Genomic DNA, 27,917 nt, shown 5'->3' on the forward strand with positions numbered 1-27,917 from the left:
CCACACATGCATAAGTTTCCTATCACTATCCATATTATCCATTCTTTGTTGGATATCTTTTAAAAGACTTTGCAGCTGCATACTCTCTATGGTGTAAAATCAGTTTTCTCTAAAGAGGAGCAAACCTCTTAAATATTGGTCACTGAAATGAGGCTTTTAAAAAATTCCATTTTGTGACCTTGGGGTGCCTTTGTGTAATTTCTGAGTGGCAGTTATTTTCAGTGATTATTTTAACAATTGTTAAAATCTGTACGTACTAGAAAGGACTGAGGTTTTTAGTCATATCTGCTTTACTACAAAGAGTTGGTAATTAAGGGAACTGTTTATTTTCAAGATACACAATAATTTTTTTATGGTGCAAAAAGGATCCATGAATGCATTTATTCTCTCCTTTATTCAGCAATATCCAATGAAGAACTTGAAATATTCAAGTAAAAGCTGTTGTGAGGAATATCTTGAGGCATCAAAGGTTGCCTACTGTTTTGTAACAATAAAAGGTCCCAGAATAGTGCCAGGCTCATAAATTATGCCTAGTAACTTGTTCGATGAAGGAATAAATGAGTCAATCAACTAGTTAATCAATTAATTAGTCCATGCCCTTATTCAGAGCTTAGGGTAATCTACCAGAGGAGATAAAACATGACACATTTTTAACATTGTTGGCATTATCCTTGGGAACATGTTTACATTTTGAACATTCCAACTACATAATAAGGCATCCTGTTCATGCCCCTAGTCCTAGAGCAATAGTTTCAAGCTTTAATGTGATGAGAATCACTTGCGATGATTGTTAAAAATGGAAAGCCTGGGAATTCTCTGGAGATCCAGTGGTTAGGACTTGGGCTTTCACTGAGGAGGGTGCAGGTTCAATTCCTGCTCAGGGAACTAAGATCCTGCAAGCCACAAGGCACAACCAAAAATTAAAACATAAAAAATTGTTTTTAAGTGTGGGGCCTCATCCCCACGGACTGATTTGGTGGATCTCCAATGGGGATCTCAAATTCTTTTCACAGATGATCTGGGTGATTGTAAATACAAATGGTTTATAAAATTCCATTCAGGGGATGTGAGCACCTGTTATTTAAGCAGTAACTTTTTTATCACTTACCTCATGTAGTTACTTGTGATTCTGGATTAAAAATCTGTCTCCTCAAATGCATTTAGCATTCTGTATTTTGTGAAGTTGCTGAGAACACCGTGGTACAGCATAATGAAATATTTTAAGTAAACAGTGATGATTTTGGGGGCAATTTATACCACATAACAGCATTAATAAAACAGAACAAACCAGTGGCCACATACTTCATATGCTGATGGAGACATTAGATTGCCATTAGGTTAACTGTATTATTTTTATATTAATAGTCTATATGACATATTCCAGCAAGGTGGCCAAACTACTCGGCTTCTGATATTTTCAGTTGGAGTTGTTTCAAAATAATGTATTCACGTGCTCAAAGTTTTATTCTACTGAGGCAATCATGACATGAGTTTCTAATTCAGGCCGCTGGATACTGAATGCTTCCACTACTTACTGATACAGAAGAGTCTAGTGGCTTTTTTCATATAGGTATAAAAACATATGATACTTACTGACTACACACACAAAAAAAGCATTTAAAGCTAAATGTGGATTTAAGTGATGGTGAAAGGATGCCTCCATGACAGCATTATAGGCATTTAATGGATTTGTCATGATCTATTGCACTCATTTCAAAATGAGATTAGAAAAGCAAATGCTTTTAATAATACAAGAAAGCCTTATTGATATAATTACTTTACTTTTGTGTCTTTGTCTCGAGTATTTAGCTACTGCTTCTGTGATATTTTAATTTCTTTGGAAAATCACCAAGAAATATTAAGAGTTTAATGCACATGGTTCTATGAAGTTTAAATTAAAAAAATAATTGTAATAAGACTTTAGAATGGCTTAATAATGTAGTGTAATAAGACTCTAAAATGGTGAACTCATGTTCCCAGTTAAAACGTCTAATCTGTGCTATCTGTAATTAGTTTGAGTTTTGTTTTGGAAACAATATAGTTGGAAGTTGTTTCTTTAGTTGGCCATTCTGATATATTCAGATTTTACTTTTAAGTTACTTGAAATCAAATGACAAATTCTTAGCTATATTATCTATAGAAATGTGCTTGTCTTCATTGGCTAATGGCAGTAATCATGGATTTCACCGTTTACATTTCAAAGAAAAGTCCCTGTTGATCTTAACAGAAATCCTCTAGAGTAGCATTATAGATGTCTTTTTCTTCATTTTTTTAAAAAATGAGATTCAGGTAGACCAAGTTTGTTCAATTATCTGGTAACAAACTGAAACTAGATATCATACCATTAGACATTTATCTTGGGAATGTAATTATGGAAACAATTAACTAAGATCATTTCCCCTAATCATCACAATTTTAAGATATGGATATTTGAATTCTTTTTGAAAACATAGATAATTTCATCATATTTGTATATTCATGACCTATAATGCTATGGATTCTTTGATAAAATAATTGATTATTCAGTATTTATGCTTTAAAGTGTGTGTTAGCTCAAATTTAATAGAAAATAAAATATCCATGATACTTACTGTTGAACAGCAGGTATATATGTATCTTTGACTAAGCTCCTTATTATTAGTCATTAGACTTAAATTGGGCCTTCCTGGTGGCTCAGTGGTAGTAAAAAAAAAATCCCGCCTGCCAATGCAGGAGACGTGGGTTTGATCCCTGGGTTGGGAAAATCCCCTGGAGGAGGAAATGGCAACCCACTCCAGTATTCTTGCCTGGGAAATCCCATGGACAGAGGAGCCTAGCAGGCAATAGTCCATGGGGTTGCAAAAGAGTCAGACACAACTGAGTGACTAACACTTTCATTTCTTACAACCTATTATTATTTTGACTGATTTGAAATATGTTTGTCATGTTTATAAAAAATTGAGATCACATAACAGAACTGTTTATTTTAATCAGATTTATATAGTATGTTTTAAGCTATGTATTATTTTTTTTCAGTATTCATGATTCCATAACTAGTAAATATAAATACTAGATAGAACCCCAAATTTCTGTTTTCAGACTCTGTTCTCTTTGCAGACTACCACTGCTATTTAATTAACAAAGAAGGTTTATGTAGAATTAACATAGATTTCCTTCGGAAGTTTTTCTAATTGCTTTTCCTTTTGATTATTTAAAGTTTATTAGCCAAAGATGTTTTTCTGGAAATGAAATTTACTACTTTAATGTTTTCAGTAAATATTTTTATCAAAGTGATGATTTTTACTATGAAAGTAACTTCTTAACCTTTTTGTATGAAAGTTTACAAAACTTACGTGATTTCGAAAGTAAATCTATGTTAACACTTACAAACATTCTTTTTGATTGAAGGACATTAGCTAGTAGATGGAATTATTTTCATGTAGGTTTGAAACCACTTATCAAATTGTAAAAGTAGTTATGTTTGTTGACCCACTAATACCATTTCTACATATTCATCCTTATAGAATGATTTTTTTGGTGTGTCTTGAAAATAGTCTTTGCAACATTATTTGTAGTATGGAAATATTCAAAATAATCTAGATGTTCTCTGAAAGAATTACTTAGATTGTGCATATCTATTTGATGGAATTTGATTCAGTCAGCAAAAATGATCACTGTGGACACTAGTAAAATGGCAAAAAGAATGTTTACATACATCAGCAAGCAATAACAGATCAGCAGGTAATAACCAAACTCTAATTACAACTATTTGAAAAATACATTCGTGCAGAAGATTAGATGCAAATAGCAAAGAGGGCCATAACATTGTTAGGATTTTCAAATTTAATCTTCTTTGTTGCAAATTCTCTATATGGTAAATTGTGCAACTTCTTATCCTGATTTGAGTTGGATGGTTAAATTTGTTGAAATGTTGTCTGTCAACTAGAATTTGCAAATGCAGTACCAGACTAAGATATTTCTTTGAGGGAGCAGCACACCCTACAGTTTCTCGAGTTTATCAGAGAAACCAGGCCAAACTCATATTCATCAGTCAAGAAACAGATCTCATTTTATTTTTAATGAAAAATTTTATTTAGAAATGAGATGTATTGATTATTAGAGAAAAATCTGTGTGAAAAGCTCTGGGAGGTTTGTTCTGTTCAGATAGGTCTTCAGCAAGCCAGATGTACATCTAAAGCTTGGCAACATTCTCTAGGCCCCCTGGCCTTGTGGCTCGCACCAGTACAAGTTTACACAAGAGATTTTCTGTTTCTTCTTTATATTTTTTCAAAGGCAAGAATAATTGGAGAAAAGCTATTTCAGTGTATTTCTTCTGTTCTGTTTCTCTTGTCAGGAGAAACATTAAGCTGGATTAAAAAAAAAAAAAAGTGAAACAGTCACTTTAGGACAAGATTCTAAGCTGACTGCGAGTTATCAACTCTGCTTAAGTGTTTTTTAGAATTCTCCGTAAATGAATCCTGCAAGACTGTAAAGAGTACAAAATTGTACTAAACCAGTTATTAACTTATACAAAAGACACATACTAACTTATACAAAACACACATATACACATGTATAAAGCAAATGGACAGGGACCAGAAGAGGTCTTAGAATGACCATCTTTATGCAACCTGATGGTAAGTTCATATTCCTAAAAATAAAAAGAACATTGAGACAGACCGAGAAATAAAAAGTCAAAATCAGCCCAGCATTCAGGTTTTATTTTGGGGGACTGTTGCTCAAATTTCTGGCACAAACACTGGTGTAATTGCTTTTGGAAAATAACAAATCTTTGATTTTAGTAGTTATTCAGGCTCCTGCAGATAGACTACCTTTAGATGTTATTTCTTGTCATTGTGGCAGAGTAAGAGAAATTGGAAAAGAGTGTTGGTTCAGCTGCCGGCAGATTCTTTGTGAGCATATTCGAGAAAGCAAAAATTACTGAAAAGCTAACAGCAGTAGTGTCCGAACAACAGTTTCCTGTTGAATGAGGCTGAATTGACGTAGATTTTTTAAACAGAAAAGTGGCCTTTTTGCTTATGCATAAGTTTTACATATATACATGAAAAGTTTTTATCCGTATTTAATCCGTATTTAAAATCTCCTCGTATTTTGAGAAGTCTAATTTAGTAAGTGGGGATTTGTGATTTAGAAAGCGGCACAGCTTGATTGCATGCTCAGTGAGAGTGGAGGACAAGAATTCCGGATAACAGCTTAACCACGTTTGCTTTTCAAATTATAAACTCCTCAATATCCTTTCAATATCCTTGTTTTCTTCTATTCAAGAAGATAAATGTAATGATTAAAAAAAGGAGCATCTTTTGTAACTTTCTAAGTCATCTTTTACTCCTAATATTTCTCGGAGTATTTTGCACAGAGTAATTATTTAATACTTTTTTAAAATTATATAAATTGAAGTGATGAGTAGAGTTGACTCGGCTATGTAGATAAGATGCATTGCTTTAGCTTGAGGTTTCTAAAAAGTACAAGATGCTCTTTTTTTAACATGTAGCATGATACAAATTATAGAGGCCTTTTTAAAAGGAATCATTTTCCTCAATAATGGGATATGGATATAAAAGGGAGAAACGCCTAGAATTGAATGTAATCATTTTATGTACTTAAATCCAAGAAAATCTTTGTTTTTTAAACCATAGCAGAGTTCGCCTTTTTTTTTTTCTTCATGAATTCCAAAATAGAGTGTTCAGGGACTGTATCTGCTCAGTTTGTTAAAGATTTGTGAAAAACAAAAAGGAAACATCCTTAAAGCATGAAGTAACAAGAGCATAAAAATATCACAAGGACTTTTTGTGTTTAGGTGGCCCTCTTGTGGTAAAAAGGTCAAACTTTCCTGAATGAAAGTGCTGGCAACTTTTTGAAAAGAGCTATAAAGTGTGTGCTCAGTCGTATCCAACACTTTGCAACCCCATGGACTGTAGCCCAACAGGCTCCTCTGTCCATGGAATTTTCCAGGCAAGGATACGGGAGTGGGTTGCCACTTCCTACTCCACGGGATCTTCCTGACCCACGGATTAAACCCACATCTCCTGAATTGGCAGGCAGATTCTTTACCACTGTGCCACCTGGGAAATCCCCAACAACCTTTAATAGTAAGAGGTCTGAATCAAGCAAATGGGTGAAAAATAATCCATTTTCACCTTTTCTCCAGGGACCCCATCCAAAATTAATAGATATAAAACAAACAAATAACAAGAACGAATCCTTTGCATCTGCTTTACATTACTACCTGGTGAATCTCTAATGATCAAAAATATAGCTCTTAGAAACATTTTATAAAAAAGCTATCATTTTACTTTTTACACTTTCACTTTTAAATTATTTCTGATTAGCGTAAAATTTGCAAAAATAGAACTGAATTCCTACATCTCCTTCACCCAGCTTACCTAAATATTGACAGCTTACATAACCATGTTACCGCTTACAAAACCAGAAAATTAGCATTGATATGCTGCTATTAACCAATCTACAGACCTTAATCAAATTTCATCCATTGTGCTCCCAATATCCTTCCTCTGAATCAGGATCCTTCAGTCTGTAACAGTATCTCAGTCTTTGTCTTTCATGACCTTGACACTTTGGGAGAGTACTGATGAGTCATTTTGTAAAACATCCTACCGTTTTAGTTTGTTTAATGTATTGTCATGATTAAATTCAGGTTATGCATTCTCAGCAATAATACAACAAATGTGATGTTGTAACCTTTTTTAAGTGCATCATATCAGTAAATATGTGGTATCATTATGTCTTTATTACTGGTGATATTAACTTTGTTTGGTTAAGTGGGTGTCTATAGAGTTCTTCACTACAGAGTTACTGTTTCCTCCTTAGTAATGAGTAAGTGTGGCCTTCCATGATGGCTCAGCAGTAAAGAATCCACCTGCAATGTAGGAGTTGCAGGTTCAGTTCCTGGGTTGGGAAAATCCCCTGGAGAAGGAAATGGCAACCTACTCCAATACTCTTGTCTGGAGAGTCCCATGGGCAGAGGAGCCTGGTGAGCTACAGTCCATGGGGTCACAAAAGAGTCAGAAACAACTAAGCGATTGAACAACAACAATAAATAAGTATATCAACTTTATTTAAATTAGATGTTTTACCATAGTTAGTATCTTAAGTGCATTTTCTTCCTAATGGACATTTTATTGAAATGGGGCTGTAATTAGTATACTACAATTTCCCTGTAGCTCAAATGGTAAAGAATATGCCTGTGAGGAAGGAGACCAGAGTTCAATCCCTGGGTCGGGAAGTTTCTCTGGAGGAGGCAATGGCAATCCATTCCAGTATTCTTGCCTGGAGAATTCCATGGACAGAGAAGCCTGGCAGGCTACAGCCCATGGGGTTGCAAAGAGTCAGACACAACTGAGTGACTAACACACACACACAGTTTTCAAGTTATTTTGTGGTTCCTTTGCAAATTCTTTCCCCCTTTCACCTGTAGCCTTCTGTCACCACTCTTGCACTTTAAATCTTGAGAAAGTTTCTACTTGTCCATATTGACTGACCTTCGTGCACTTTATGACCCCATAGGTATGTCGAGAGTACCAGCGAGGCAATTGCAACAGAGGAGAAAATGATTGTCGGTTTGCCCATCCTGCTGACAGCACAATGATTGACACCAATGACAACACAGTCACCGTGTGTATGGATTACATCAAAGGGAGATGCTCTCGGGAAAAGTGCAAATACTTCCATCCTCCCGCACATCTGCAAGCCAAGATCAAGGCTGCCCAATACCAGGTCAACCAGGCTGCCGCAGCACAGGCTGCAGCCACTGCAGCTGCCATGGTGAGTAGAGACCTTAGCTCAGTCCTTGTTAACGGTCACAAAACAGTGAACAGCTGTATCTGACAACAAGCTATTCATTTATTAACCTTTAAAATTTTTTTTTTTTTTTTTGCTGAAGATATGTTTGTTCAGGTATCCCAGACAATACATAATGAAGTGACCATTCAGAGAAGTGAGGGTAACTCCTCAAATGGTTCAGATTGCTCCTACCCTCGGCCTAATTTTTAATACTCTGTCTTACTCTGGATGTAGGGTTTCTGAAATTTCTGCTTTGTACAGAACACCTGTCTCCTTTTCGGTTTAACGATACTGCCATTTCTGATCCTCTTATTTCTGTGTGCTATCTAATCAGCCATTGTTTTCCTTCGGTGTGTTCTTCTGCACATCAAGGCTCTTCTCTACATTTATCTTGCTTTAACCATAACAAAATCTGAAACTATTTAGGAGAATTGCTTCAACAAAACTGTTTTAAGAATTCAATACATGATGTTGAGCAGTTTGCTTATCTAGATTCTCTTGAACTATATTGTGGCATAAACAGAACTGTAAAACCAGAGAAGTTTGCATATGCCATTACATAGAAAGGAGAAAGCAGTACTGAAGGAAGAGTTAGAAATGGATCATTTAGAACAGATACTAAACTATATAATGAAGGTAAATTTTAACGTGATCTAATAGCTGATTTTAATGAGTCCATTTTTGTTCTTTGCTTAGCTGTTTTAATGTTGTCCTTTTTTTTTTTACATAAATATATGACTTAATTGTTAAATTATTCATGAAAAAGAACACTGTGTGGTATTTCGTAGCACAGTCAGATAGTTACGGAGAGGTCTTTTCTGTGTTTGTTTATGGATACTTGAGCAAAAATACAGAAGGCAGACTCTCTCCTCTTCTCTTCCTTCCACTCTTCTTTTTTTTTTTTTTTTTTCTGTTAGAGTATCTTGTTTGTAATTAACTACGAAGAGGAGTTATCCTCCCAATAACAACTCAGTAGTGCCTTTATTGTGCATGCTTAGTCTTGTTATTCGTTGTATATGGCATTCCGATGATTTGTTTTTTTATTTGTTTTTTCTCACCTACCCAAAAATGCACTGCTGCCCCCATGATGCACCTCTGCTTGCTGTTTATGTTAATGCGCTTGAACCCCACTGGCCCATTGCCATCATGTGCTCGCTGCCTGCTAATTAAGACTCAGTCGGCTGTCAAATCACTGAAGCGACCCCTCGAGGCAACCTTTGACCTGGTACTATGACCTTTCACCTTTTAGCTTGGCATGTAGCTTTATTGTAGATACAAGTTTTTTTTTTTTTAATCAATTTAAATATATATATTCCTTTTTCTGTTATAAAGTTGTAAAGTACAATGAAAACTGAGTGTGGTTTCCTGACAAAATTAGTGGAAAGACTGTAAACAAGTCCCTGGACAGATGTGGTACAATGAAAGAATCCAAAAACCCAGCAGCCCACATTCAGTTTAACTACATTGTAGAATGTTCTAATGAAGTATTTGAAGGACATTAAAAATGTATTTTTGGACTGTATATTTATGTACCTGTTTGGTTAGCATGGCTTTAGTGATAGAATTATTGACTTTTTAATATTTATAGTTCAGTGTTTTAAGAAAAAAAAAAAAACTTGCATGCTCTGGGACATGTGCATGTTTAGGTAGATGTGGGGAGGGGGGCAGAGTGGGACTGGGTTTATTTTACCAGTTTCGGTCACTTCGTACAATTAACTATTAACATTGCTTATACTTGTCAATCCTCATGGAGCTCGCAGTGCAGCTTTTCTTCTTTTCCCAAATCAACGGCTTCTCCCAGAAAGCCTGAAGCATTATGGGACTTAAAACACTTTAACACATTATAACATGTGCTCTCATACTAGTGGGATTGTTTTTCTCCAAGACAAAAATAATGCTTCCTTTAAAGCTTTTATCTTGCTTTTTTTTTTTCCCTTTAAATTTTTGTTTATTGGATGTTTTTTTCCTCGGGTAGTTAAGTGCTCTGCTGCTTGCTTGCTCATGCTTCCTAACAATTTTAGCCTTCAACTGATTTTTCTTTTTTCTTTTTCTCTTTTTACTGGTATTTGTTTTTTATACTCACTCACTAAACAGGGAATTCCTCAAGCTGTACTTCCCCCATTACCAAAGAGGCCTGCTCTTGAAAAAACCAACGGTGCCACAGCAGTCTTTAACACTGGTATTTTCCAATACCAACAGGCTCTAGCCAACATGCAGTTACAGCAGCATACAGCATTTCTCCCACCAGGTAAGGCGTTTGAGTCTGTTAATAAATAAATCTGATAATGCATGTAGATTTCTGTCGGTAGAGCAGATAAGCCACGCCCCTAGTCGTTTTTAGCCATAGAGCAGGTGGAAGGTAAGATGAAAAGTTATCTCAGGTCTCTCCTATGATTTTCCTTAAAAATTAAGAGTTTTAGGTTGATGAAAAATGGATGAGAAGTCAGTGATATTTTGTATATTTATTTGTATTTGTGTAATTTGAAATGAAATAGAGTTCTCTTTTTTTTTTTCTCTTTCCTCAACACCGTTATGTGTCTGTCAAGCTATTTTTTGACCCTTTCCTGCTGTAAGACCCCTTTGCCTTCATGATTCCAGAGTTCATTTGAATTATATGAAATGACACTTCAGTTTTGGTTTTTATTTTTCAGCCTGTTTGTTTTCAAGGTGGAGAATAAATAACTGACTCTGTTCCAATCTTATTGGTACCAGTCAGTATACATCACTTAAAGCTGTTGCTCCTGAGCTAATATTGAAGTAGCCCTAAGTACCTGGTGAAGTTTACATGTATAAGTGAGTTACACATTTCTGGTTTCAGTTGATTTCAACGTAGTAACATAAACATACTCTAGAACTATACACAAAGATTTACAATTTAAAAACATAATCAGTCACTTAATTACCTGGAAATTTATTACTTTTACTTACTCTTCATTTGCTTCAGACAATACATATTACATTCCTTATAATCTAGAATTCAAGTAACCAGAGACTCTAATCTTATTTTCCTCTTCATCTCTTAATCTTTCTTAAAAATTGCCTTGTGTTAAGAGATTCAGTTAATAAAATAATTTTATTAATTAAATTGATTAATTTATGGTTAGGTGTGTATGTCAAAGATCCAGACCCATTAGTATGTTATACTATGCTAACAGTATTTATAGTACATTAGGTTCAAAATACCATGAGGAAATGTGATAATTTATTTTTTAATAGTGAGAATAAATTATTTCATTAGGTTTTACTGCCAAGTACAGCTTTTTATACAGTGCCTCTTTGAAAACTAGCCATCCATGTGTAGAATATGTAGTAACATTCAATGAACTAGAATAGAATATTCCACTAATTGAAATAGCCTGCCCTAGCACCACAGATAAAGTTATATTTGAACTCATGAAATAGTATCTATCAAGTTGAAGTTTGTCCATTTTAGAATAGAAATTAAGTCATTTGATCTTTGGGTATTTGTTGTACTCTGAAGGAAAAGTCACATTTCTTTTAAGTTTTATAAAATTAAAATTTTTTTCTCAACATATGTATGTTTTCAGAGATTTCCAGAAATAATTTTTTTTGCTTTAGTATAAATTTCCATCCCCCTGGATTTATGCTGTCTCCAACAAATAATCTGTCGATTTTTCTATAGTCAGATCACTAGACAAGGTTTCAAGGAATTGTAGGTAACTACTGTGATCTTTTTGAAGAAATTAACAACTATTTTTGTCAGTTTATTTCACTGAATGAAACCTTACTACTAGAAATGACAGTTTCTCTATTTAAAAATCTAAAAGTGAAAACAAATTTAACTTCTTCCATGTATTACTTAAAGAAACCTAAAATAATCTCTTTTATCAAGTGGATTTTGCATCATTTTCTCCAACAACATTCACATGACTGAAGACTTTTCTAAATAAGTATAATCATTAATTATATGACATGTATGACTCTGATTTATGACCATAGTCTCTCTATGGAATGGATTTTAGTCTGTGGATAGGATAGAGCAAAAGATGCGAGATAAAATTCAACTCAGGGAAAACCAATAAATACCTTTATAAATCAGAGTCATACTTACTTCTCTGTCTAGAAACTAAGCATTGTTAAATAAAATGTGCCACAATATATTGGAACATGTGTACACCCGTGGCGGATTCATGTTGATGTATGGCAAAACCAATACAATATTGTAAAGTAATTAGCCTCCAATTAAAATTTAAAAAAAAAGAAATATGCTGAAATTTTTAAGATTTGTTTGCATTTTTTATGATAAATTTGCATCAGAAATATTTTTTTATATTTGTAGTCAATATGTAATTATTGCAATAGTAATATCAAATAAGGTTTATTTGTAACCCAGTTTTAAAGAGCTTGCAGGTTAACTTTTAGTCATCACATAGAAGTAGGTAGTACCTCCTTCGTTCCTTCAGAGTATTTTTAATCTCATATGTACTTATGTGCCACAGTGACATTAAAAAGTTATAATGGATAGCCCATCTATACTCCTGCCAAACCACTTTATTATACAGCTGGGAAGGAAAGAAATCTAATGTAGAAAATATATAAAAACCCAAATGCCTTAAAAGCCAGGCAGGAAATATGAACAAGTGAAGCAAGAAGTAAATTTGAAGCTATGGGGTCTGGGAGGTGCAGGAGAGCTTAGGCCTAGTCTGAAGGGGACAGTCAGTGTTCAGACTTAGCCTTTTGTTGCCTTAGAAGATTATCTGCCCTGTAGGTTGTACCTGTTGTGCGCTGGACACCCTTTGTGGCTCCATATATGTCATAGTCTTTGTGACTATGGGTGGTTGTGTCTGTGCCTCTCAGGGTTGGTTGTATACAACTCAAAGTGATGGCTCTGGTGTCCAGTATTGCTAGATCTTATGATGTATTTCCCAGATACTCTGGACTTTTGAACAGTTATATGTGAAATCTGTCCATTTTTAAACATTGTCAATTAATTTTTGAGAACTACAGAAAATCTATCCTACCATAAATTCATGTGTCATCTCATGGGATAGGGAGGAAAAGGAAATTCATTTTCCAAAGTCTAGGTTATTCTGCAGACCTATAGATGAATTCTGTGATCAGAGCGTCCTATCTAACCACAATATTATAATTTGGAAGTTATATTTGAAGACTTTATTGGAACTGATTAGAGAAAGAAAGACATTTATTTTTTGCAGTTTATAGTTTTCGAATTCTGTAGTCTGTTGCTTAAATAATAACATCAGGGATATATAGGTCTATTTCATTGACATTACAGTGAAGCATGGTTGACTAAATCTTTGGAGCAGGTAACTGTATACAGAACAGGTTGCTAGCAAAAGATCAGGATTCCATGACAAGGCACCTAACTAGTAAAGAAAAATTAGTATATACCATAACTTTTAAGAACAAACTTAGACTTATGTGGCCTTTACCCATCTATCCATCAATCCATCCATGCATCCATCCATGTATGCATTCATCTGTCCATTTATCCATCCATCCTTCTAACCATCTATCTATTCTTTCTGTTCCTACCTCCTTATCTTCCTCTTTTTCTTCTTTCCTTCCCTGTTTTCCATCCACCTATCCTTCTTCCTGGGCTTCCCAGGTGGTGCCAGTGGTAAAGGACCTGCTTGCCAATGCAGGAGACTAAAGAGATGCGGGTTCGATCCCTGGGTCAGGAAGATTCCCCTGGAGGAGGCCATAGCGACTCATTCCAGTATTCTTGCCTGGAGAATCTCATGGACAGAGGAGCCTGGCGGGCTACAGTCCATGGGGTTACAATGAGTCTGACACAACTGAAACGACTTAGCACCGCACATCCTTCTAACTCACTTGTTCATCCGTCTTTCTTTTCATTCAGTCAACTACATCCCACTGCATCTCCCATCCCACTCCCACCCCTCCCAAGAAAGTTTTCTAGCCTTTTACTTTTATACCCTCCATCTCATTTAAAGATAAATATAAGTAATTTGGACCATGTTCACACTGAAGAAATTTTTATTTTTTTAGATGTATAGTCCATTTTTTTTTACCTTCACCCGTTAAGACTAAATTTGCTATTCATACAGAGTATACGTAATCTAATGTCTACTTATGTTGTAGGTATAAATTTCACGAAATAACACTTATATTTACATCAGTTTTGTTTTCCTGAATTTATATTAAGTCCAATTCTAAACTTCAGTTACAGTATTGGATAGATGTATCAGGCACCACTGAAATTCCAGGATTCCCATCCTCACATCTCCTCTTCTTTCCCACCTCTACTCGAATGGTGATCCTGTGCCATCCAGTAGTCTCAGACAGGTTACCCAGTCTCCATTCTTCAGTCAACACTGGCCACTGCTGATGTAATCATTGTCCATGCTTAGAAGATCCCTTGAAGGCAGGTGCTCCAGGGCTTCTGTGCCTGCCTTGGGTACCAGCATCCTTGCCTACGCTCCTTAGCCTCCCATGCAGCCCATTCCCTGGAAAGCCTGCTTCTGGCAGCACTTCTGTGAAAGAACACACCACCAGCCCAATTACCGAGGGGCCCTGCACGCTTCTCGCCTTCTCTTCAGAGTCTGGAAGAATTTTTTTCTCTCTGCTTTCCTTCACCATTTTTGCCCACTTGCCATCTGCAAAAGCATACTTCTCTTCCTAGCATATTGCCCTCAGTCATTGTAGGCTTATGATTTTTAAAAACCTAAAAATAAGTTTGCTTTCAACAGCTTCAGCTTCACCTTGAGCAAACACTCCTAGAAAGAAGGAAACAGAAGTCCAGAAAACTTTCCTAAGGGTTTGGAATAAGAGGAGAGATGCAGGGGATGGGGTTGCTTTTACAGAAAGAAAAGAAAACAAAACTTTCAATTATCATTTTTAGTATGATTAATGAAGTTAATAAAGATGGTTTATTTGAACCTTAGCACAATGATTATAAATCTGGCTTGGAAGTTTAAATACAGTCTACCATAAGTTATACTTTAATTTTTTCATATATAAAAAGGAGATAATACTGGTGATTATTTCATAAAGTTATGTGTAAGTTAGTTTTAAGCATAATTTGATAAAACATCTTCTTAAAGCGCTTTTACAGACAGGTCTAAGAATTTGGAATAAAGCCAGGAATGTAGTAAGCACTGTTTTTTGTTGTTTCCTGAACTCAGTAGAGACACAAAATATAATTCAATAGATTATAAAAATAAATTATATGAAGCTGTTGCTTCTTTAGACATCAGTTTTAAGAATAATTCAATTTATTGTGAACTTTTAGTTCTAAATGATATAGAGTATTTTTAGAAGGCTTTAAATCAGCTTTTTACTCCTATCATAATACACCTAAATAGGCTTGAATTACCACATGTAAAACCTCCAACAAAATCTCTATAGTTCTTTTCCTCTCTACTTTTTTCCCTTCTCCTTGAACTGATTTGAACTACACATACATCTCATTGGTAAACTACTTTCCTAGTTGTATTTTCTGAATCTTCATACAGATTAACTTAACATTTCAATTTAAAAATCATGTAATTAACATCTTGCATTCCTCAGAAGCACACCATTCTGCTCTACCTTTGTAGGGGAAATTTGAAATTGACAAATACATTCACTTAAATTTTACCTTATGCTGAAAATTGAATAAAAAATTTTAATTGGCTATTTATGCAATCATTATTCATAAATCAACCAATCTGATGTAAAAATGGCTATTATGGTCATTTCAAAAGTGATTTTTTATTTCGGTAAGTGGGTCCTACAGCATTATGTCTTCATATTTGTGAGTTACTGCACCCTGGCTAGTATTTTCATTGCTGCCTTATGTTTATTTGCTGCAAATCCCTCTCAAAACTGTGTGCATTGGTTTTAATGGTAATGAGGAAGATAGCTCAAACTGAAATTCAAATCCTGAAAGCTTTAGGGTTTTAGAGAGGTAGGATAAGGTTAACTCATTTTCAGCATGTGCAGCCTTCCTTATGCATGGGATGAAACATAATAGACAAATTGCAGCATAATAATAAATTTAAAACTTACCCTGGACAGTATTTAAAACAAATATTTCTCAAATTCCACATTATTCTTTTTCATTCATCTTTCATTCATTCTTTCCCAGTCTTCTGGCCCAACTGTTGGAGGATAATGATTTCATAGAATCTAGGATATTAAAGTTTGCTTGCTCTACTGTCTCAAATTACTGTCTCAGTTATCACTAATTTGTTTTTGTTGTCTTCCACAAGGCTTTGACTCAGTAGTGGTAGCAAATGACAGAGATCTTCAAGTGTCTTCATAAATAATGCCTATCAGTGTAACAGTACTCCACCTGAGACAATGCCTCCCTAGCTCTCTTCCCGAGTTTAATCATTGATCATTGCGCCCACAGTCTTAATTGTGATAACAATCTAATTGCAGCTGTTACAAGGATGCCAGTGAAGTAATCTATGCTTCTCAATGGCAGCTTTGTTTTGTAGGGCCATCTCTGACAAGACGCAATTGGCAGATTTTTTCCAACAAATGTTCATCCCAGATGCTGCTAGTATGTAAATAGGATGTGCCAAGATTTAGATAGAAATATAAAATCATATGATATTTTAAAACCTAGGAGTCTAAAATAGTCTCATAGAAAGAACAGTAATTCAGTATATGGGAAAGTGCCCTGTGCTTGGTAAGATTAGGTAGATTTTCCAATGTTTATATGGCAAAGAGAACAGGTACTATCTATGTAATACTGATTTTAACGTTGTGGTGGAGCCATTGTGAACATCAGTGCCAACACCCCCTATGCAGTGTATATATCTCATTATCCCCCATTCAGGGTTTTTATTCTAATCCAATTAACCATTTTTGAATGTGAAATTTCATAGAACACTTGCCGTTCTGAGAAGTCCTGAAGGTTTAAAACAGCAAGGAAAACCAGTCTGCTTTCTCAGATACCTTCTAAGTAATAAATCAGTTCGAGACTTTAAGAAAGTGTGTCGCATCTAAATGTTTTCTGTACATTTAAATTCCAAACTAAGGCAGTGCAGAAGTTCAGTTTCTCCTTATGCCTTATTTATATTGCTTGGTATCCCTCCAAATAAAATTCCTGTATGGTTGATCACAACCCCTTCCATTTCTGTGTGGTTGCTGCTGCATTGAACAGGGAAATAAATAAAACTAAGGGAATGAAATGAGTGCTTTGGTTTCATTGCATTGTTAAGTCAGTTCTGTGCGTTGAATTATTTAGCCTCTTAGTAAATTTCTCTTAATTATTGAACATGTGCTCAATTCATATGTTAAAAAGTCAGAAATAGCAAAGCCACCAGATGGCCAGTAACCAGATTAAAACAAAACAAATTGCAATATTATTTTTAAAAGAATTAAGCAGGTTTCCATTTTTTTTTAAAAATTCACTTTTATTTATAGGCAGCAATTAGGAGAAACAAAGTGTACCAGCACACAGTTAAACTGGCTTTTATTCTTCACTTGAGACTAGTTCTAATTGATCACTATGCTATTGTATGATTTGATTGTGCTGACAGTTACATGCCACTGTTCCCATAATAACAATTTTTCTTCTTTGTTCAAATGAATTTCCTAATTACACGTGTGATGGGATGTTTTAATTCTTTTCCCTTTTCAAATCCACCTTCCTGTTGCAATGCATGATGGGCAGGCTCAATATTGTGCATGACACCCGCTACAAGTGTTGGTAGGTGCCAGCTTTGTTTCTTGATTATCTTAAACCTATGGTGCACCTCACAGCCCCTCAAAATCCACTGCTGAGTTTAACTTGTATCTATTGGGCAAGTCCATTTCCTTTTTACTAACACCTGTCAATTAAATGCCATTTTCTATTTAATTGACATGGACTCACATAAATGTTTTCTTTACACACAAGTTTCCTTTGGTCACCTTTGGTGGATTTTGATTGGACTATGAGTTCTGGTGTGTAAAAAAAAACAAACTATCTCATAAAAGTAATATATTGTGTATTTTTATAATAGTAAATAAGAAAACATACTTTTATTCAAAAACAGATAATTGTATATATGAAGTAAATATCTGTATTTTAACTTAGATTTTGAATGTCTAACTATGAACACTATATAAAATTCTTGGTGTTGACTTAGCAAATTAAGCCTGTTTGTGTCAATTTTCTTGATTTGATGGTAACAAGCTTTTTTTCCCCTTTTTTTTCTCTTTCATCCCCCTTCCCCCTCTCTCCTTGGAATGTTGTCCTGCTTTGCGCTGTGATTGCATGTCACTCGCTGGTGATGATGTCCCGTCACATGGCTTACTGCTGTGATAAATACCATGCCCAATTATCTCCTCCATGTTGCCATGGTTTCCATATTGCTACACTCTTCTGTATGTTTGCTTATATGATTTTCCCTCCGAAAGTTCCCATGGTGCACGGTGCTACGCCAGCCACTGTGTCCGCAGCAACAACATCTGCCACAAGTGTTCCCTTCGCTGCAACAGCCACAGCCAACCAGGTTTGCTAATTTACAGCTTTGTTTCTTAAAAACCAACTCTAATAGGGCTCAATCCAACAGCCCTTACGCACGTGGATTTCCCATTGAGGTCAGTGGGGAATCGTGTGTCCGTGAGGGCTGTAGAGGGTGCTTTAATAGCATGGGGTTTCAAAGATACCTCTTGTTGGCCTACACATTCTTTCTATGATGAGCAGCAGAATGCTTTTATGCCATTTATAAGTGCTCCAAAGTTGTCGCAGCTCCATTTCTAAAGCTACTAAAATGATAATTACACAAGCAATTCTCAGTTGGTCTCAAATCAAAATCATGCAGGTATTTTGACCAATCGAAATTATATCAGGTAGTGTATACAGATATTGAACTACAGTACTGTACACCTGAAACTTACATAATAAAAAGTAATTTTAAAAATATAGGTGATTTTAAGGGTTTTGTTATAAGCATTGGATATATATATATATATATAGTTTCTTGCCTAAATTCTTAATAAAAAGCAAAACATTTAAATGTGCTATATATGCCACAAACAACCACTCTTGTAAATAGAGTTTGTTATAAATTCATTAGTTTTATTTGATAAGCAGATTGCATACTCAAAATAAGTTAAAATAAGTAAGTGTTCAAGTTTTGATTCTCAGTGATTTAAGTGAAAAAATAAAATTCGTAAGTGCTCTTATTTCTGTAACTACTCAGCATAAATGTTAGAGGGTTATGAAGGAAAGAAGAAGGCACCAAGTATAGCAATTAGAGTCATTCTGTGCTCCATACAAGTCTACATGGAGTGACAAATACACAGGGTTGTTTTTTAAGTAAAAGGAATATGTTTCAGAAATTTAAATTTCATAATGTAATTATTCAAAAGAAAATAATTGTTAAAATATTTGAAATTTAAAATCTGCATGGATTCAGCCAGCATTTTTAGCTCCTGTTTAAAATTATAGTCTAGAAAATACTGGTTGAATCAAAATCAAATTTATATAAAGTAGTTTTTGGCTTGAAAGTATAGATAGGTTTGTTATGAAAGCAAGTTCAATAGGGTTATCAGCATATGAAATATCTAGAGTCCAATCAAATTTCACATAATTCACAGACCAAGTTAAATGCAACCAAATGAATCTCAAAAACAAAACAAGCAGTATCAGATGGGTATCGACGCGTTGCCCCTTTAAATGCCATTTGAATGTGCAGTTATCACTATAAGGAGGAGCCAGCCTTGTTTCTGCAGTACGCCATGTACCATTGAAGAACTATAAACTATAAATATAGTCACTAAAAACTTTCAAAAGCAGCATGCCAAAGTGGATGTATTTTAAAGTTTCAGACAAGCTTTAAACATTTCTTGGCAAAGAATCATTAGTTTTTCTGAAGTTTGTCAAAATAGCCTTGGATTTTTACTAACACATCAGACTCATTTACAAGAATGCTAGACTGTGCATATGTGGCATGTTAGTATATGGTGGAAATTTCTTAATGGATTCAATGCAATCCATTTATGGTGCAGTTCAGTGATGCTGCACTCTCTTGTGTGTACCATGTATGACTATAGAATTGCTGGTGTAAGCAGAACTACAGCAAAGCAAATTTCAACATGCCCTTGGCCACCTTGGTTGTAGGGGACACTTTACTTTTTGCATTGTGCTGTGACCATTTCATGCATAATCTTGGGTCTTCATACTGTTTGACAACCAGAAGAAAGAAAAGGGAATGGATATATATATACACACATATATTATATCTACATATACATACATATGTATATGCCTACAGTACATTAGCGATGCTGGAAATAGCTGATGCCACAAAATGCAGCCTGCATGCATGCAGAAGTTTATAGCTGGCCCTTCATCTGCATCGATTGGTGTTGAAGGTCCTTGGTATGTTTCGACAGCCCCATCCTTGATGCTTCTACACTGTTGGGTGCAGCATCCTGTCCTGCAGCAGCAGGAAAAATGGTATGAGAAGCTTCATTATGCTTGGAGCACATTTTCGTGCCATTTGCCAGTGCTGTAAATTGTGTAAAGATGTCAGCTGAGAAATGGAAATAAAATAGAGACATACTAATTTACACTCCAGACTGGATTGTAATACATTGAGGTAGTTAGTCTAGGACATCTAGATGGAAACAGCAACAAAATGCCTTCATGTATGCGATTTTACTCTTCTCCCATCAACCTTGCTGAAATGAGATTAGTGCCAGTTTAGAGATGAAGAAACCTAAGTATAGAGTAATGAAGTGCTTTGCTCACGTTTACACACCCAGAAATGGGTCACTAGGGGTTGAACCTGTGCTGTGTTGCCTCTCCCTGTATAGCAGTCATCATTCTGGGTAGAGAAGAATTGGGCTACAGGAAAATGGCTGTTGGGATGATTGAAACAAGTCACCTCTATATTGGTTCCTTATTGTGTTTCCTGTCAAGTTTTGTAATTTTCTTGCCCATTTAAAATGCAATAAAATGTGCAATCAGGATTCAGGAATATGTTCTGAAGTAGACTTACATGCTTTTATCCGGTTCTTTTGAAATACTCCTTTATAATTATTACCTGGTATTTTTAACTTGGAAAAAAATGTTAGATACCATAAGTTGAATGAAAATGTAGAAATTGGTTGCACAAAAATAGGCAAGACCTTGCCTACTTTGCTTTCTAGAATACGGAATAACTGAAACCACAGGCGCGTGTGTGTAGGCCAACAAAAAGGGCTTCTTTTCAATTACTGCTCTGCATGAATTTTTGATAGTTTTACTTCTCTTACTTCCTAAAAACTGATAACATTTATAGAATAGTATTTAACACAAAGATTTTAAACAATGAGTTGCTACTTGGGCATTAAGTTTACATTAACTTACTGTTATGTTGATCAGATAAGGACTGTCACCTCACAGCTGAATTTCACTTTCTTAAAAAATTTAATATTAAGATGTTTTCATCTCTTGGTTGTTGGCTTGCTTGCATGGGTCATTCATTAAATAATTTTTTATTTGCTAGATACCCATAATATCTGCCGAACATCTGACTAGCCACAAGTATGTTACCCAGATGTAGAATTTTCATCACTAAACAGTAAGTTCATTATGTAATATTGAGTGTATATTCATGGTGTTTTTTTTTTAAGATAACAATTATGTAATGCACTTAAAAAATTTTGCAGAATTCAAAAAAATGTACTTATATAGAACTCACGATTTTATCTTAGATGGGTTATGAGGAATTTTAATGTATGAATTTATAAGAAATATGCTAATGTCATTTAAATATGCATAATACTGAGGATATATACATTTTTAAAAATTTTGTACTAGAAATAAGCACAATCGTGAAGGGAAAATACAGCTTAAAACTAAATAGAAGGTATAGATCAGGGACTGGCAAGCTTTTTCTTTAAAGATGAGAGAGTAAATACTTTTGGTTGTGTGGGCCATAGGGCTATTCTGCCGATATAGCATAAAAGCAACCAGAGACAGTGTGTAAATGAAAGGGTGTGCTGTGTCCCAGTTAAACTTTATTGGTGGTGCTAGCGGCAAAGAACCCACCTGCCAATGAGGAGACATAAGAGACACAGGTTAGATCTCTGGGCTGGGAAGATCCCCTGGAGGAGGGTATGGTAACGCACTCCAGTATTCTTGCCTGGAAAATCCCGTGGACCAAGGAACGTGGTGGGCTATGGATCATAAGGTCACAAAAAGTTGGACACACACAAAAACAGGCAGTAGTCAGGATTTAGCTTACAGGCAATAGTTTGCTGATCCCTGGTATAGGTCAGCATTTATTTTATTCAAAAATTGTCTTGCTAAATCCTAAATGAGAACATGTATCCAGTTCACCCCATGCTTCACCACATCAGGGTCATTAGGATATAAAGAGCCTAATTTAAATATATTCATGCATTCATATAGGAGAAGGCAATGGCACCCCATTCCAGTACTCTTGCCTGGATAATCCCATGGGCAGGGGAGCTTGATAGGCTGCAGTCCATGGGGTCGACTGAGCGACTTCACTTTCACTTTTCACTTTTATGCATTGGAGAAGGAAATGGCAAGCCACTCCAGTGTTCTTGCCTGGAGAATCCCAGGGACGGGGGAGCCTGGTGGGCTGCCGTCTATGGGGTCGCACAGAGTCAGACACGACTGAAGCGACTTAGCAGTAGCAGCAGCAGCATGCATTCATATATGCACACACATACACACACACGCACACATCTACCTGGATATTTGCTCAAATAGTTTGAAAGTCTTGTAGTTTCTTTTCAGACACACTGACTTGCAAAGATGACCATGTTTCATCCTTTTAGATCATGTTTTATTCTTAAGTATTCATTCAAGTTATCTACCTGCTCAGAATTATATTAGGTATTTCTTTTTATATTTAAGAAGAGCTACAATGCTTAAAACTGAATCTGGTAAATAAGATGAGTGATCATTCTTTCTTTGTTGCTTCTTTTCATTCATTTATCTGTGCATTAACACATTTATAAATGATTTTTTGTGTTATCTACTGTGTGTTAGTTACCAGGTCGATGAAATAAAGATTGACAGTCAGTGAGATGATGATGGAAATTTTAGCACTCTTTATTAAAATAAGAGAGCTTTGAACAAATTCCTCTAGGAACAAAGATGAAGGAGCAGATCTTCCTAACCGAGTCAGAAATTAAGTGAATTTGAACAGTAAAGGTTGATGCAGAGAGAAAGGAGATATCAGAGCCTTATAGAAGAAGGGACAGGATGTTGAATCAGGAGATGGTGTTAGGGAACCAGTTCAGAGGCCCTTGCAATAATAATCTATAGGAAGAGCTTGTCAGAGGATGAACTCATAGAGAAGAAAACAGACACAACTTGAAATAAAGGAATGATAAACTCAATCCGAGATGCACCACCAAAGATGTGCTGCAATCATGAATTAAATTACTGAAACTGATTTCTATTTCATAAGCTCTCTCAGTGCAGTTCTAATAATAAGGTTTATTATTCTGTATAATGTAATAGTACATCACTTTGTAGTATGTAGAGTTCTTCTTTAGACATGTTAAAACCACATTTCAAGCTTTTATGGTCAGTTGGGTATGCATATATGTAAACAAGTTCTGTTTCTTAGCAATAATCCAGGTTCATAAAAAATACAAAATGGCTGTGGAGTTCATCAGTTAGCAAAACAGTAGATTTGTCAGTATTGAAACTCAAGCTCTTTAAGGTTCTGTTTATTTAACAAAACTTACACATTTTCATGAGAAGCTGCGATATTTAGAATGGTTTTTGAGTGGAGCAGAATGGTGATTTTTTAAATTCTCAAGTTGTATGAAAGCATAGTTGAATATGTAAAGAGTCTATGGGAACAAATTTCATGTAACAGCTGAAATTATTAAGTCACAAGTACATTGTAATATCAGTTCAACCTGAATTTGTCAAGAGCATAAGGAATGATTTTTCTTTTTCTTGCCTTTAGGAGAAAAAATCCAAACTGCAAATTATCCAAAGCAGTCACTTAGAGTATCTTCGTTTTTTTTGTTTTTTGGTTTTTTTCCGAACACATACTGTGCTAATCAAGCATTCACATAGAACAAATTGTGTTTAATAGGACTGTTTCATGGATTTTAATTTTGTGGGCCAAACCATTACTTCTGAAACCTATTAAACTTTAGAAAGAAGTAAAGTGAGTTGTAAATTCTGTCCCACAATGATAGTGCTAAAAGAGCTCTGCTGTATCATGCCCCTTGATTCTGCAAATGTATTTTATACTTTAAGCTGTGTATTGGCTGATATTTGTTCAGAGACTACAATTTTATGAAGCTGTGAGTGTCATTTTATTCTCAAAGAGACAATAAACACATTTTGGTCCTTTGTACCTGCGATGTGTTTTTTGTTTTTACATGAAGGTGCTGCCATTCCTGTGTTCACTCTTTAAACCAAGAAATACAATTTTCATGTTGAATGTATTTGAGAAACTACTGTTAGATATTGTCTGTTTTAACAGAAGGTTATCTCTTTTTCCCTTGTAGATCGTACTAAAGAGGAAAGGACAGTGTGCTTGGTTAGAGTAAAGGACGAGGTCATTAGCCATATTGTATATACCGTCAAGCAACCACACACAAAAACCCCTCAGCCACAAGACATCCACATACTGCATGTTAACCAGAAGAAAAGACAACATGGAAACCCACTGCACACTGTTGCCTATACACTTTGTACATTTAATTGATATTTGTGCTGAGGTGATACTCCTGTCTAAAAGAACAACATTGTCTTTCTTTTCTAGCACAGAGTGATGCATTCAAATATGCAGACCTAATTAGTTTCCTATATATTCATGCCATCTTGAAAAGACAGACTATGGTGTAACCATGACTCTATTATGTATTGGTACGTCTGTAGACCAAGATATAATTTTTTAAAAATAAGTTTATTTCTTTCAAGGTTTACAAATAACAAAGGTGCACCTTGTATTTAAAATTGCCATTATAGATGAGAGCGTGCATGCACAGTCATTTTTGTTTGAGTAATATTTTTAATGTAATAGATTTTAAGATGTGGTGAGGGAGGGATCTGACAGAGATGAATGTGCCAAGCAAAACCACAACTGTGTATCTTTTAAAGCACATCATGGCTTTAAGTACCATGTTGTTAAGGATTCTCATGAAGTGCCATAGACTGTACATCAAATTAGAGTATTATTTCTTCAGTGTTATTGTTTTCAGAGCCACATTTTGTTGCTTATTTGCTAGTACTAATCAGTCAAAGGGCACCATTCTTTTTTTTTTGGAAACCAAAGCTGTCTCAGAAATGGCCAATTTAACTTTACAGTAACAGAATAGACAGCACAACACAGACTCTCTCAATACAGATAAACTCACACATACTGGAGATTATATATAATAGATATATATAAAAATTATTTTAATGCATTGTAGTGTAATATTTATGCCTACTATACTGTATAACATGTTATTCAAAAGGGATATGCCATTTCTGAGACACGATAACAAAAAAAAAGTTTGAGGAAATTATTTTGCTTCTATTTATAGCTCTGTCAAAAGTCAGAAGACTCTAAATGCTTTGCAAAAATGGTTTCACATTTGCTTAAATGCTTCATCACAGTCACATTTAAAATAGTGACTCTAAACAAAGAAGAAAGCAGCACTGTCATCAGATGCATGATAAACCAAAATATGAAAATGGGAAATGTTTAATTAACCTAGTCATTGGGTGGGTTAAGTACATGGGTGAATTTTATATGTGATTTGTTTTGTTTTGTTTTGTTCAGATTTACTGCTTATAGCCTTAGAAAGCCTTTTACAAATTAAAAAAAATAGATGTGCATTCAGTTTTTAAGAATGGATTCATCCAAAGGAATTCCTTTTTTGTGGTTTGGATGTTGCAGCTAGTAAAGGATATTTTTGCTCTGTTCAGCAGTTCTAAAAATTGCTGAAGTAGGGGCCAGGTCACTGGTAGTTCTAGTATGGAATGGGAGAAGTGAAAGTTCAGTTCTAGAACTTTCCATACTTCCAAGTTTACTGCAAGTTTTTATGCTTGAGAGAGATGCTTTCTAATATAAGACTGATGTGTTGATTTTACTGATTGTACTGTACATCTATTAAAGCCTTAGATTATTACATTACGGGTTGGAACCCATACCAATGTAATTTCAATCGTGTTAAGAGAGTAATGGTGACTCCACATGTTATTGTAGTTAGTTACATTATAGAATATTACTTATTTTTCTTGTTAAAGTGTAGTTTTTCATTTCCTACATTTATTAGATTTCATTTTCTATTAACAATTGAATACCATTTCAGTTTATAGACTCTTGTTTTAGTAGATTTTACCGATGAACTTTTCAAAATACAAAAAAAAAGTAGTTTTTTCCTTCATAACATACTCAGTTTTGAATTACATGTAGTGTCATATGAATATTCGTATTGTTAACTAAATGATTTATATTTTACTGATTTAATATTAAAAGTGTAAGAATGTCAGTCATTGTTAGTTCTTGTCTAGTTTTCATTAAAGAACAAAGATCTTTTATATGGATATCTTATAAATATATAATCATTGCTAAGTAAGAAGTTAAGTTGTTGCTATCGCAACAATCCTGGCAGACAATTGAGTAATATTTTGATGATTTATTTTGTTTGTAATTAGTTATTATAAGAAGATCTAGATCCTAGATATTAGAATAAAATTTATTTTCTACTGTATCCATTTCAAATGTTAAAGTATTGTTTAATATTTTTGAAATCCCTGAATATCAGGCCTTGTTATAAATAAGCTGCATAATCAATAAATAGAACAAGGGACTTTTTGTTGATAATCCAAATACTCAAAGTTTACGTAATGAGAATTATAGCGTGTGTGCAAACTCTTGAGGGTTGATTATGCTGCAATTTAGCATGTTGGAACGTCTAGAGAGAAGGTTGACTTTTTGCACTTCTGTATATAGTCAAAAGAGAGAAACCTGTATAATAGTAAGATCTTATTTTGAATAAAAACGTCTATAATTACAAGGAGTTTTGTTAAGGCTAATAAAATGACAGACTGAGCAAAATTGCTTGCAAAAGTGGCACAGAGTTAGCACTCCATACCCCTTCAAACATGTTGCTTTGCTTTTTTGTGGACAGCTTGTAGTTTGCCAGGATTTTTTCAGCTGGAAAGATATGCCATCCTTCCAAGATCTCATGACTGACAAAAACTCCATTGGGCCAAACCTGCCTGAAGATCATTACCAAAAATAGCAGGTCCTTCAACCATTAAGGTGAAATCATGGATCAGATATTCCTTACATTTTTCAAAAACTACTGCATGTTTAAAACTTCAACAAAACAACAACAACAAAAAAACGAGAGAAAGAACTATACTAAGGACATATACTATTCAAATCAGTTTCTGCCAATTTCAGTGGTTTACTGTTCACAAAAAAAAAAAAGAAAGAAAAAAAAATCTTCAAAACAAGTATTGACTTTCACAAAATTTCAACCATAAACAGGCAAACCAAACAGCACACCGTAGCTATAGTTGTTATGTGATTGTTTTTTAATTGCTGTAGGAGCCTGTTCTTTCAGCAGGTGAAAAAGATAAAACACAGTTCAATTTTCACGGTTTTAATTTTCAACTCAGAAGCACTCAAAAAAGCAAATGTGATAATGGGCACTTGTTTACTGAATTAGTGTATCCAGCCTTCACTCCAGCTGGTTATAATGTTGCACTTATCAGCAACCCTACACTTTCATCTGCTGAAAGGACAGGTGTGCTTGGTTTTACTATTATGTAATCACAACTTACTTTCTGCTTGTAGTTGCTTAAAATTATGTATTTTGTCTTGGGCTGCAATTTGTTTTATGCTTATTTTATTATTACTGCAGTAGTTGACTTTGCTGTATGGAAAAATAAAGTGAAATTGCCCTAATAAAACTTCTCTTTCTTAAGTATGTTTGTGTACCTGAGATTGAAGTGTTATTATTTTTGTGCGTTTCATGCATCCATGCGTGTCTGTCTTGACAAACATAATGATATGGAAATTCATCATCAGGTGTTAACTGACGACAACCGGGACCTTGACTCTCCTCCCCACTAGCCTCTCATGCCCAGGGGGAAAATCTGAATCATGTGTTGCCACCACTGCCCAGTGCTTTTGAAAAATCTTCTCCTTTCCTCTGACACTTCGAGTGCTGTTTGATGTATTTTAGGTTCAGGAGGG

The 27,917-nt window shown here is 34.9% G+C and overlaps 1 protein-coding gene across 50 annotated transcripts in view; it reads left to right on the forward strand.

Annotated features, from left to right (window-relative positions):
- The window catches only part of MBNL1 (muscleblind like splicing regulator 1), a 222,835-nt gene extending 195,187 nt beyond the window's left edge, over window positions 1-27,648 (forward strand). For 7 of the 50 annotated variants that reach the window (XM_086390839.1, XM_086390806.1, XM_086390918.1 and 4 more), the window contains 7 exons: window positions 7,525-7,782; window positions 8,972-9,025; window positions 9,895-10,048; window positions 17,414-17,449; window positions 18,142-18,236; window positions 21,222-21,296; window positions 24,226-27,648. In XM_086390839.1, coding sequence (XP_086246965.1) covers window positions 7,525-7,782; window positions 8,972-9,025; window positions 9,895-10,048; window positions 17,414-17,449; window positions 18,142-18,236; window positions 21,222-21,278 — 654 coding nt within the window. In that variant the 3' untranslated portion in view covers window positions 21,279-21,296; window positions 24,226-27,648. Of the gene's footprint in view, window positions 1-7,524; window positions 7,783-8,971; window positions 9,026-9,894; window positions 10,049-17,413; window positions 17,450-18,141; window positions 18,237-21,221; window positions 21,297-23,672; window positions 24,072-24,225 lie in introns of those variants that run through there. The other 43 variants (XM_086390877.1, XM_086390980.1, XM_086391170.1 and 40 more) reach the window with 14 other exon arrangements.
- The last annotated feature ends 269 nt before the right edge of the window (window positions 27,649-27,917 follow it).

The sequence above is a fragment of the Bos grunniens genome, chromosome 1, assembly GCF_055505025.1.
Source record: "Bos grunniens cultivar Pamir isolate PY7600 chromosome 1, Bosgru_T2T1.0, whole genome shotgun sequence".
Taxonomy (NCBI): Eukaryota; Metazoa; Chordata; class Mammalia; order Artiodactyla; family Bovidae; genus Bos; species Bos grunniens.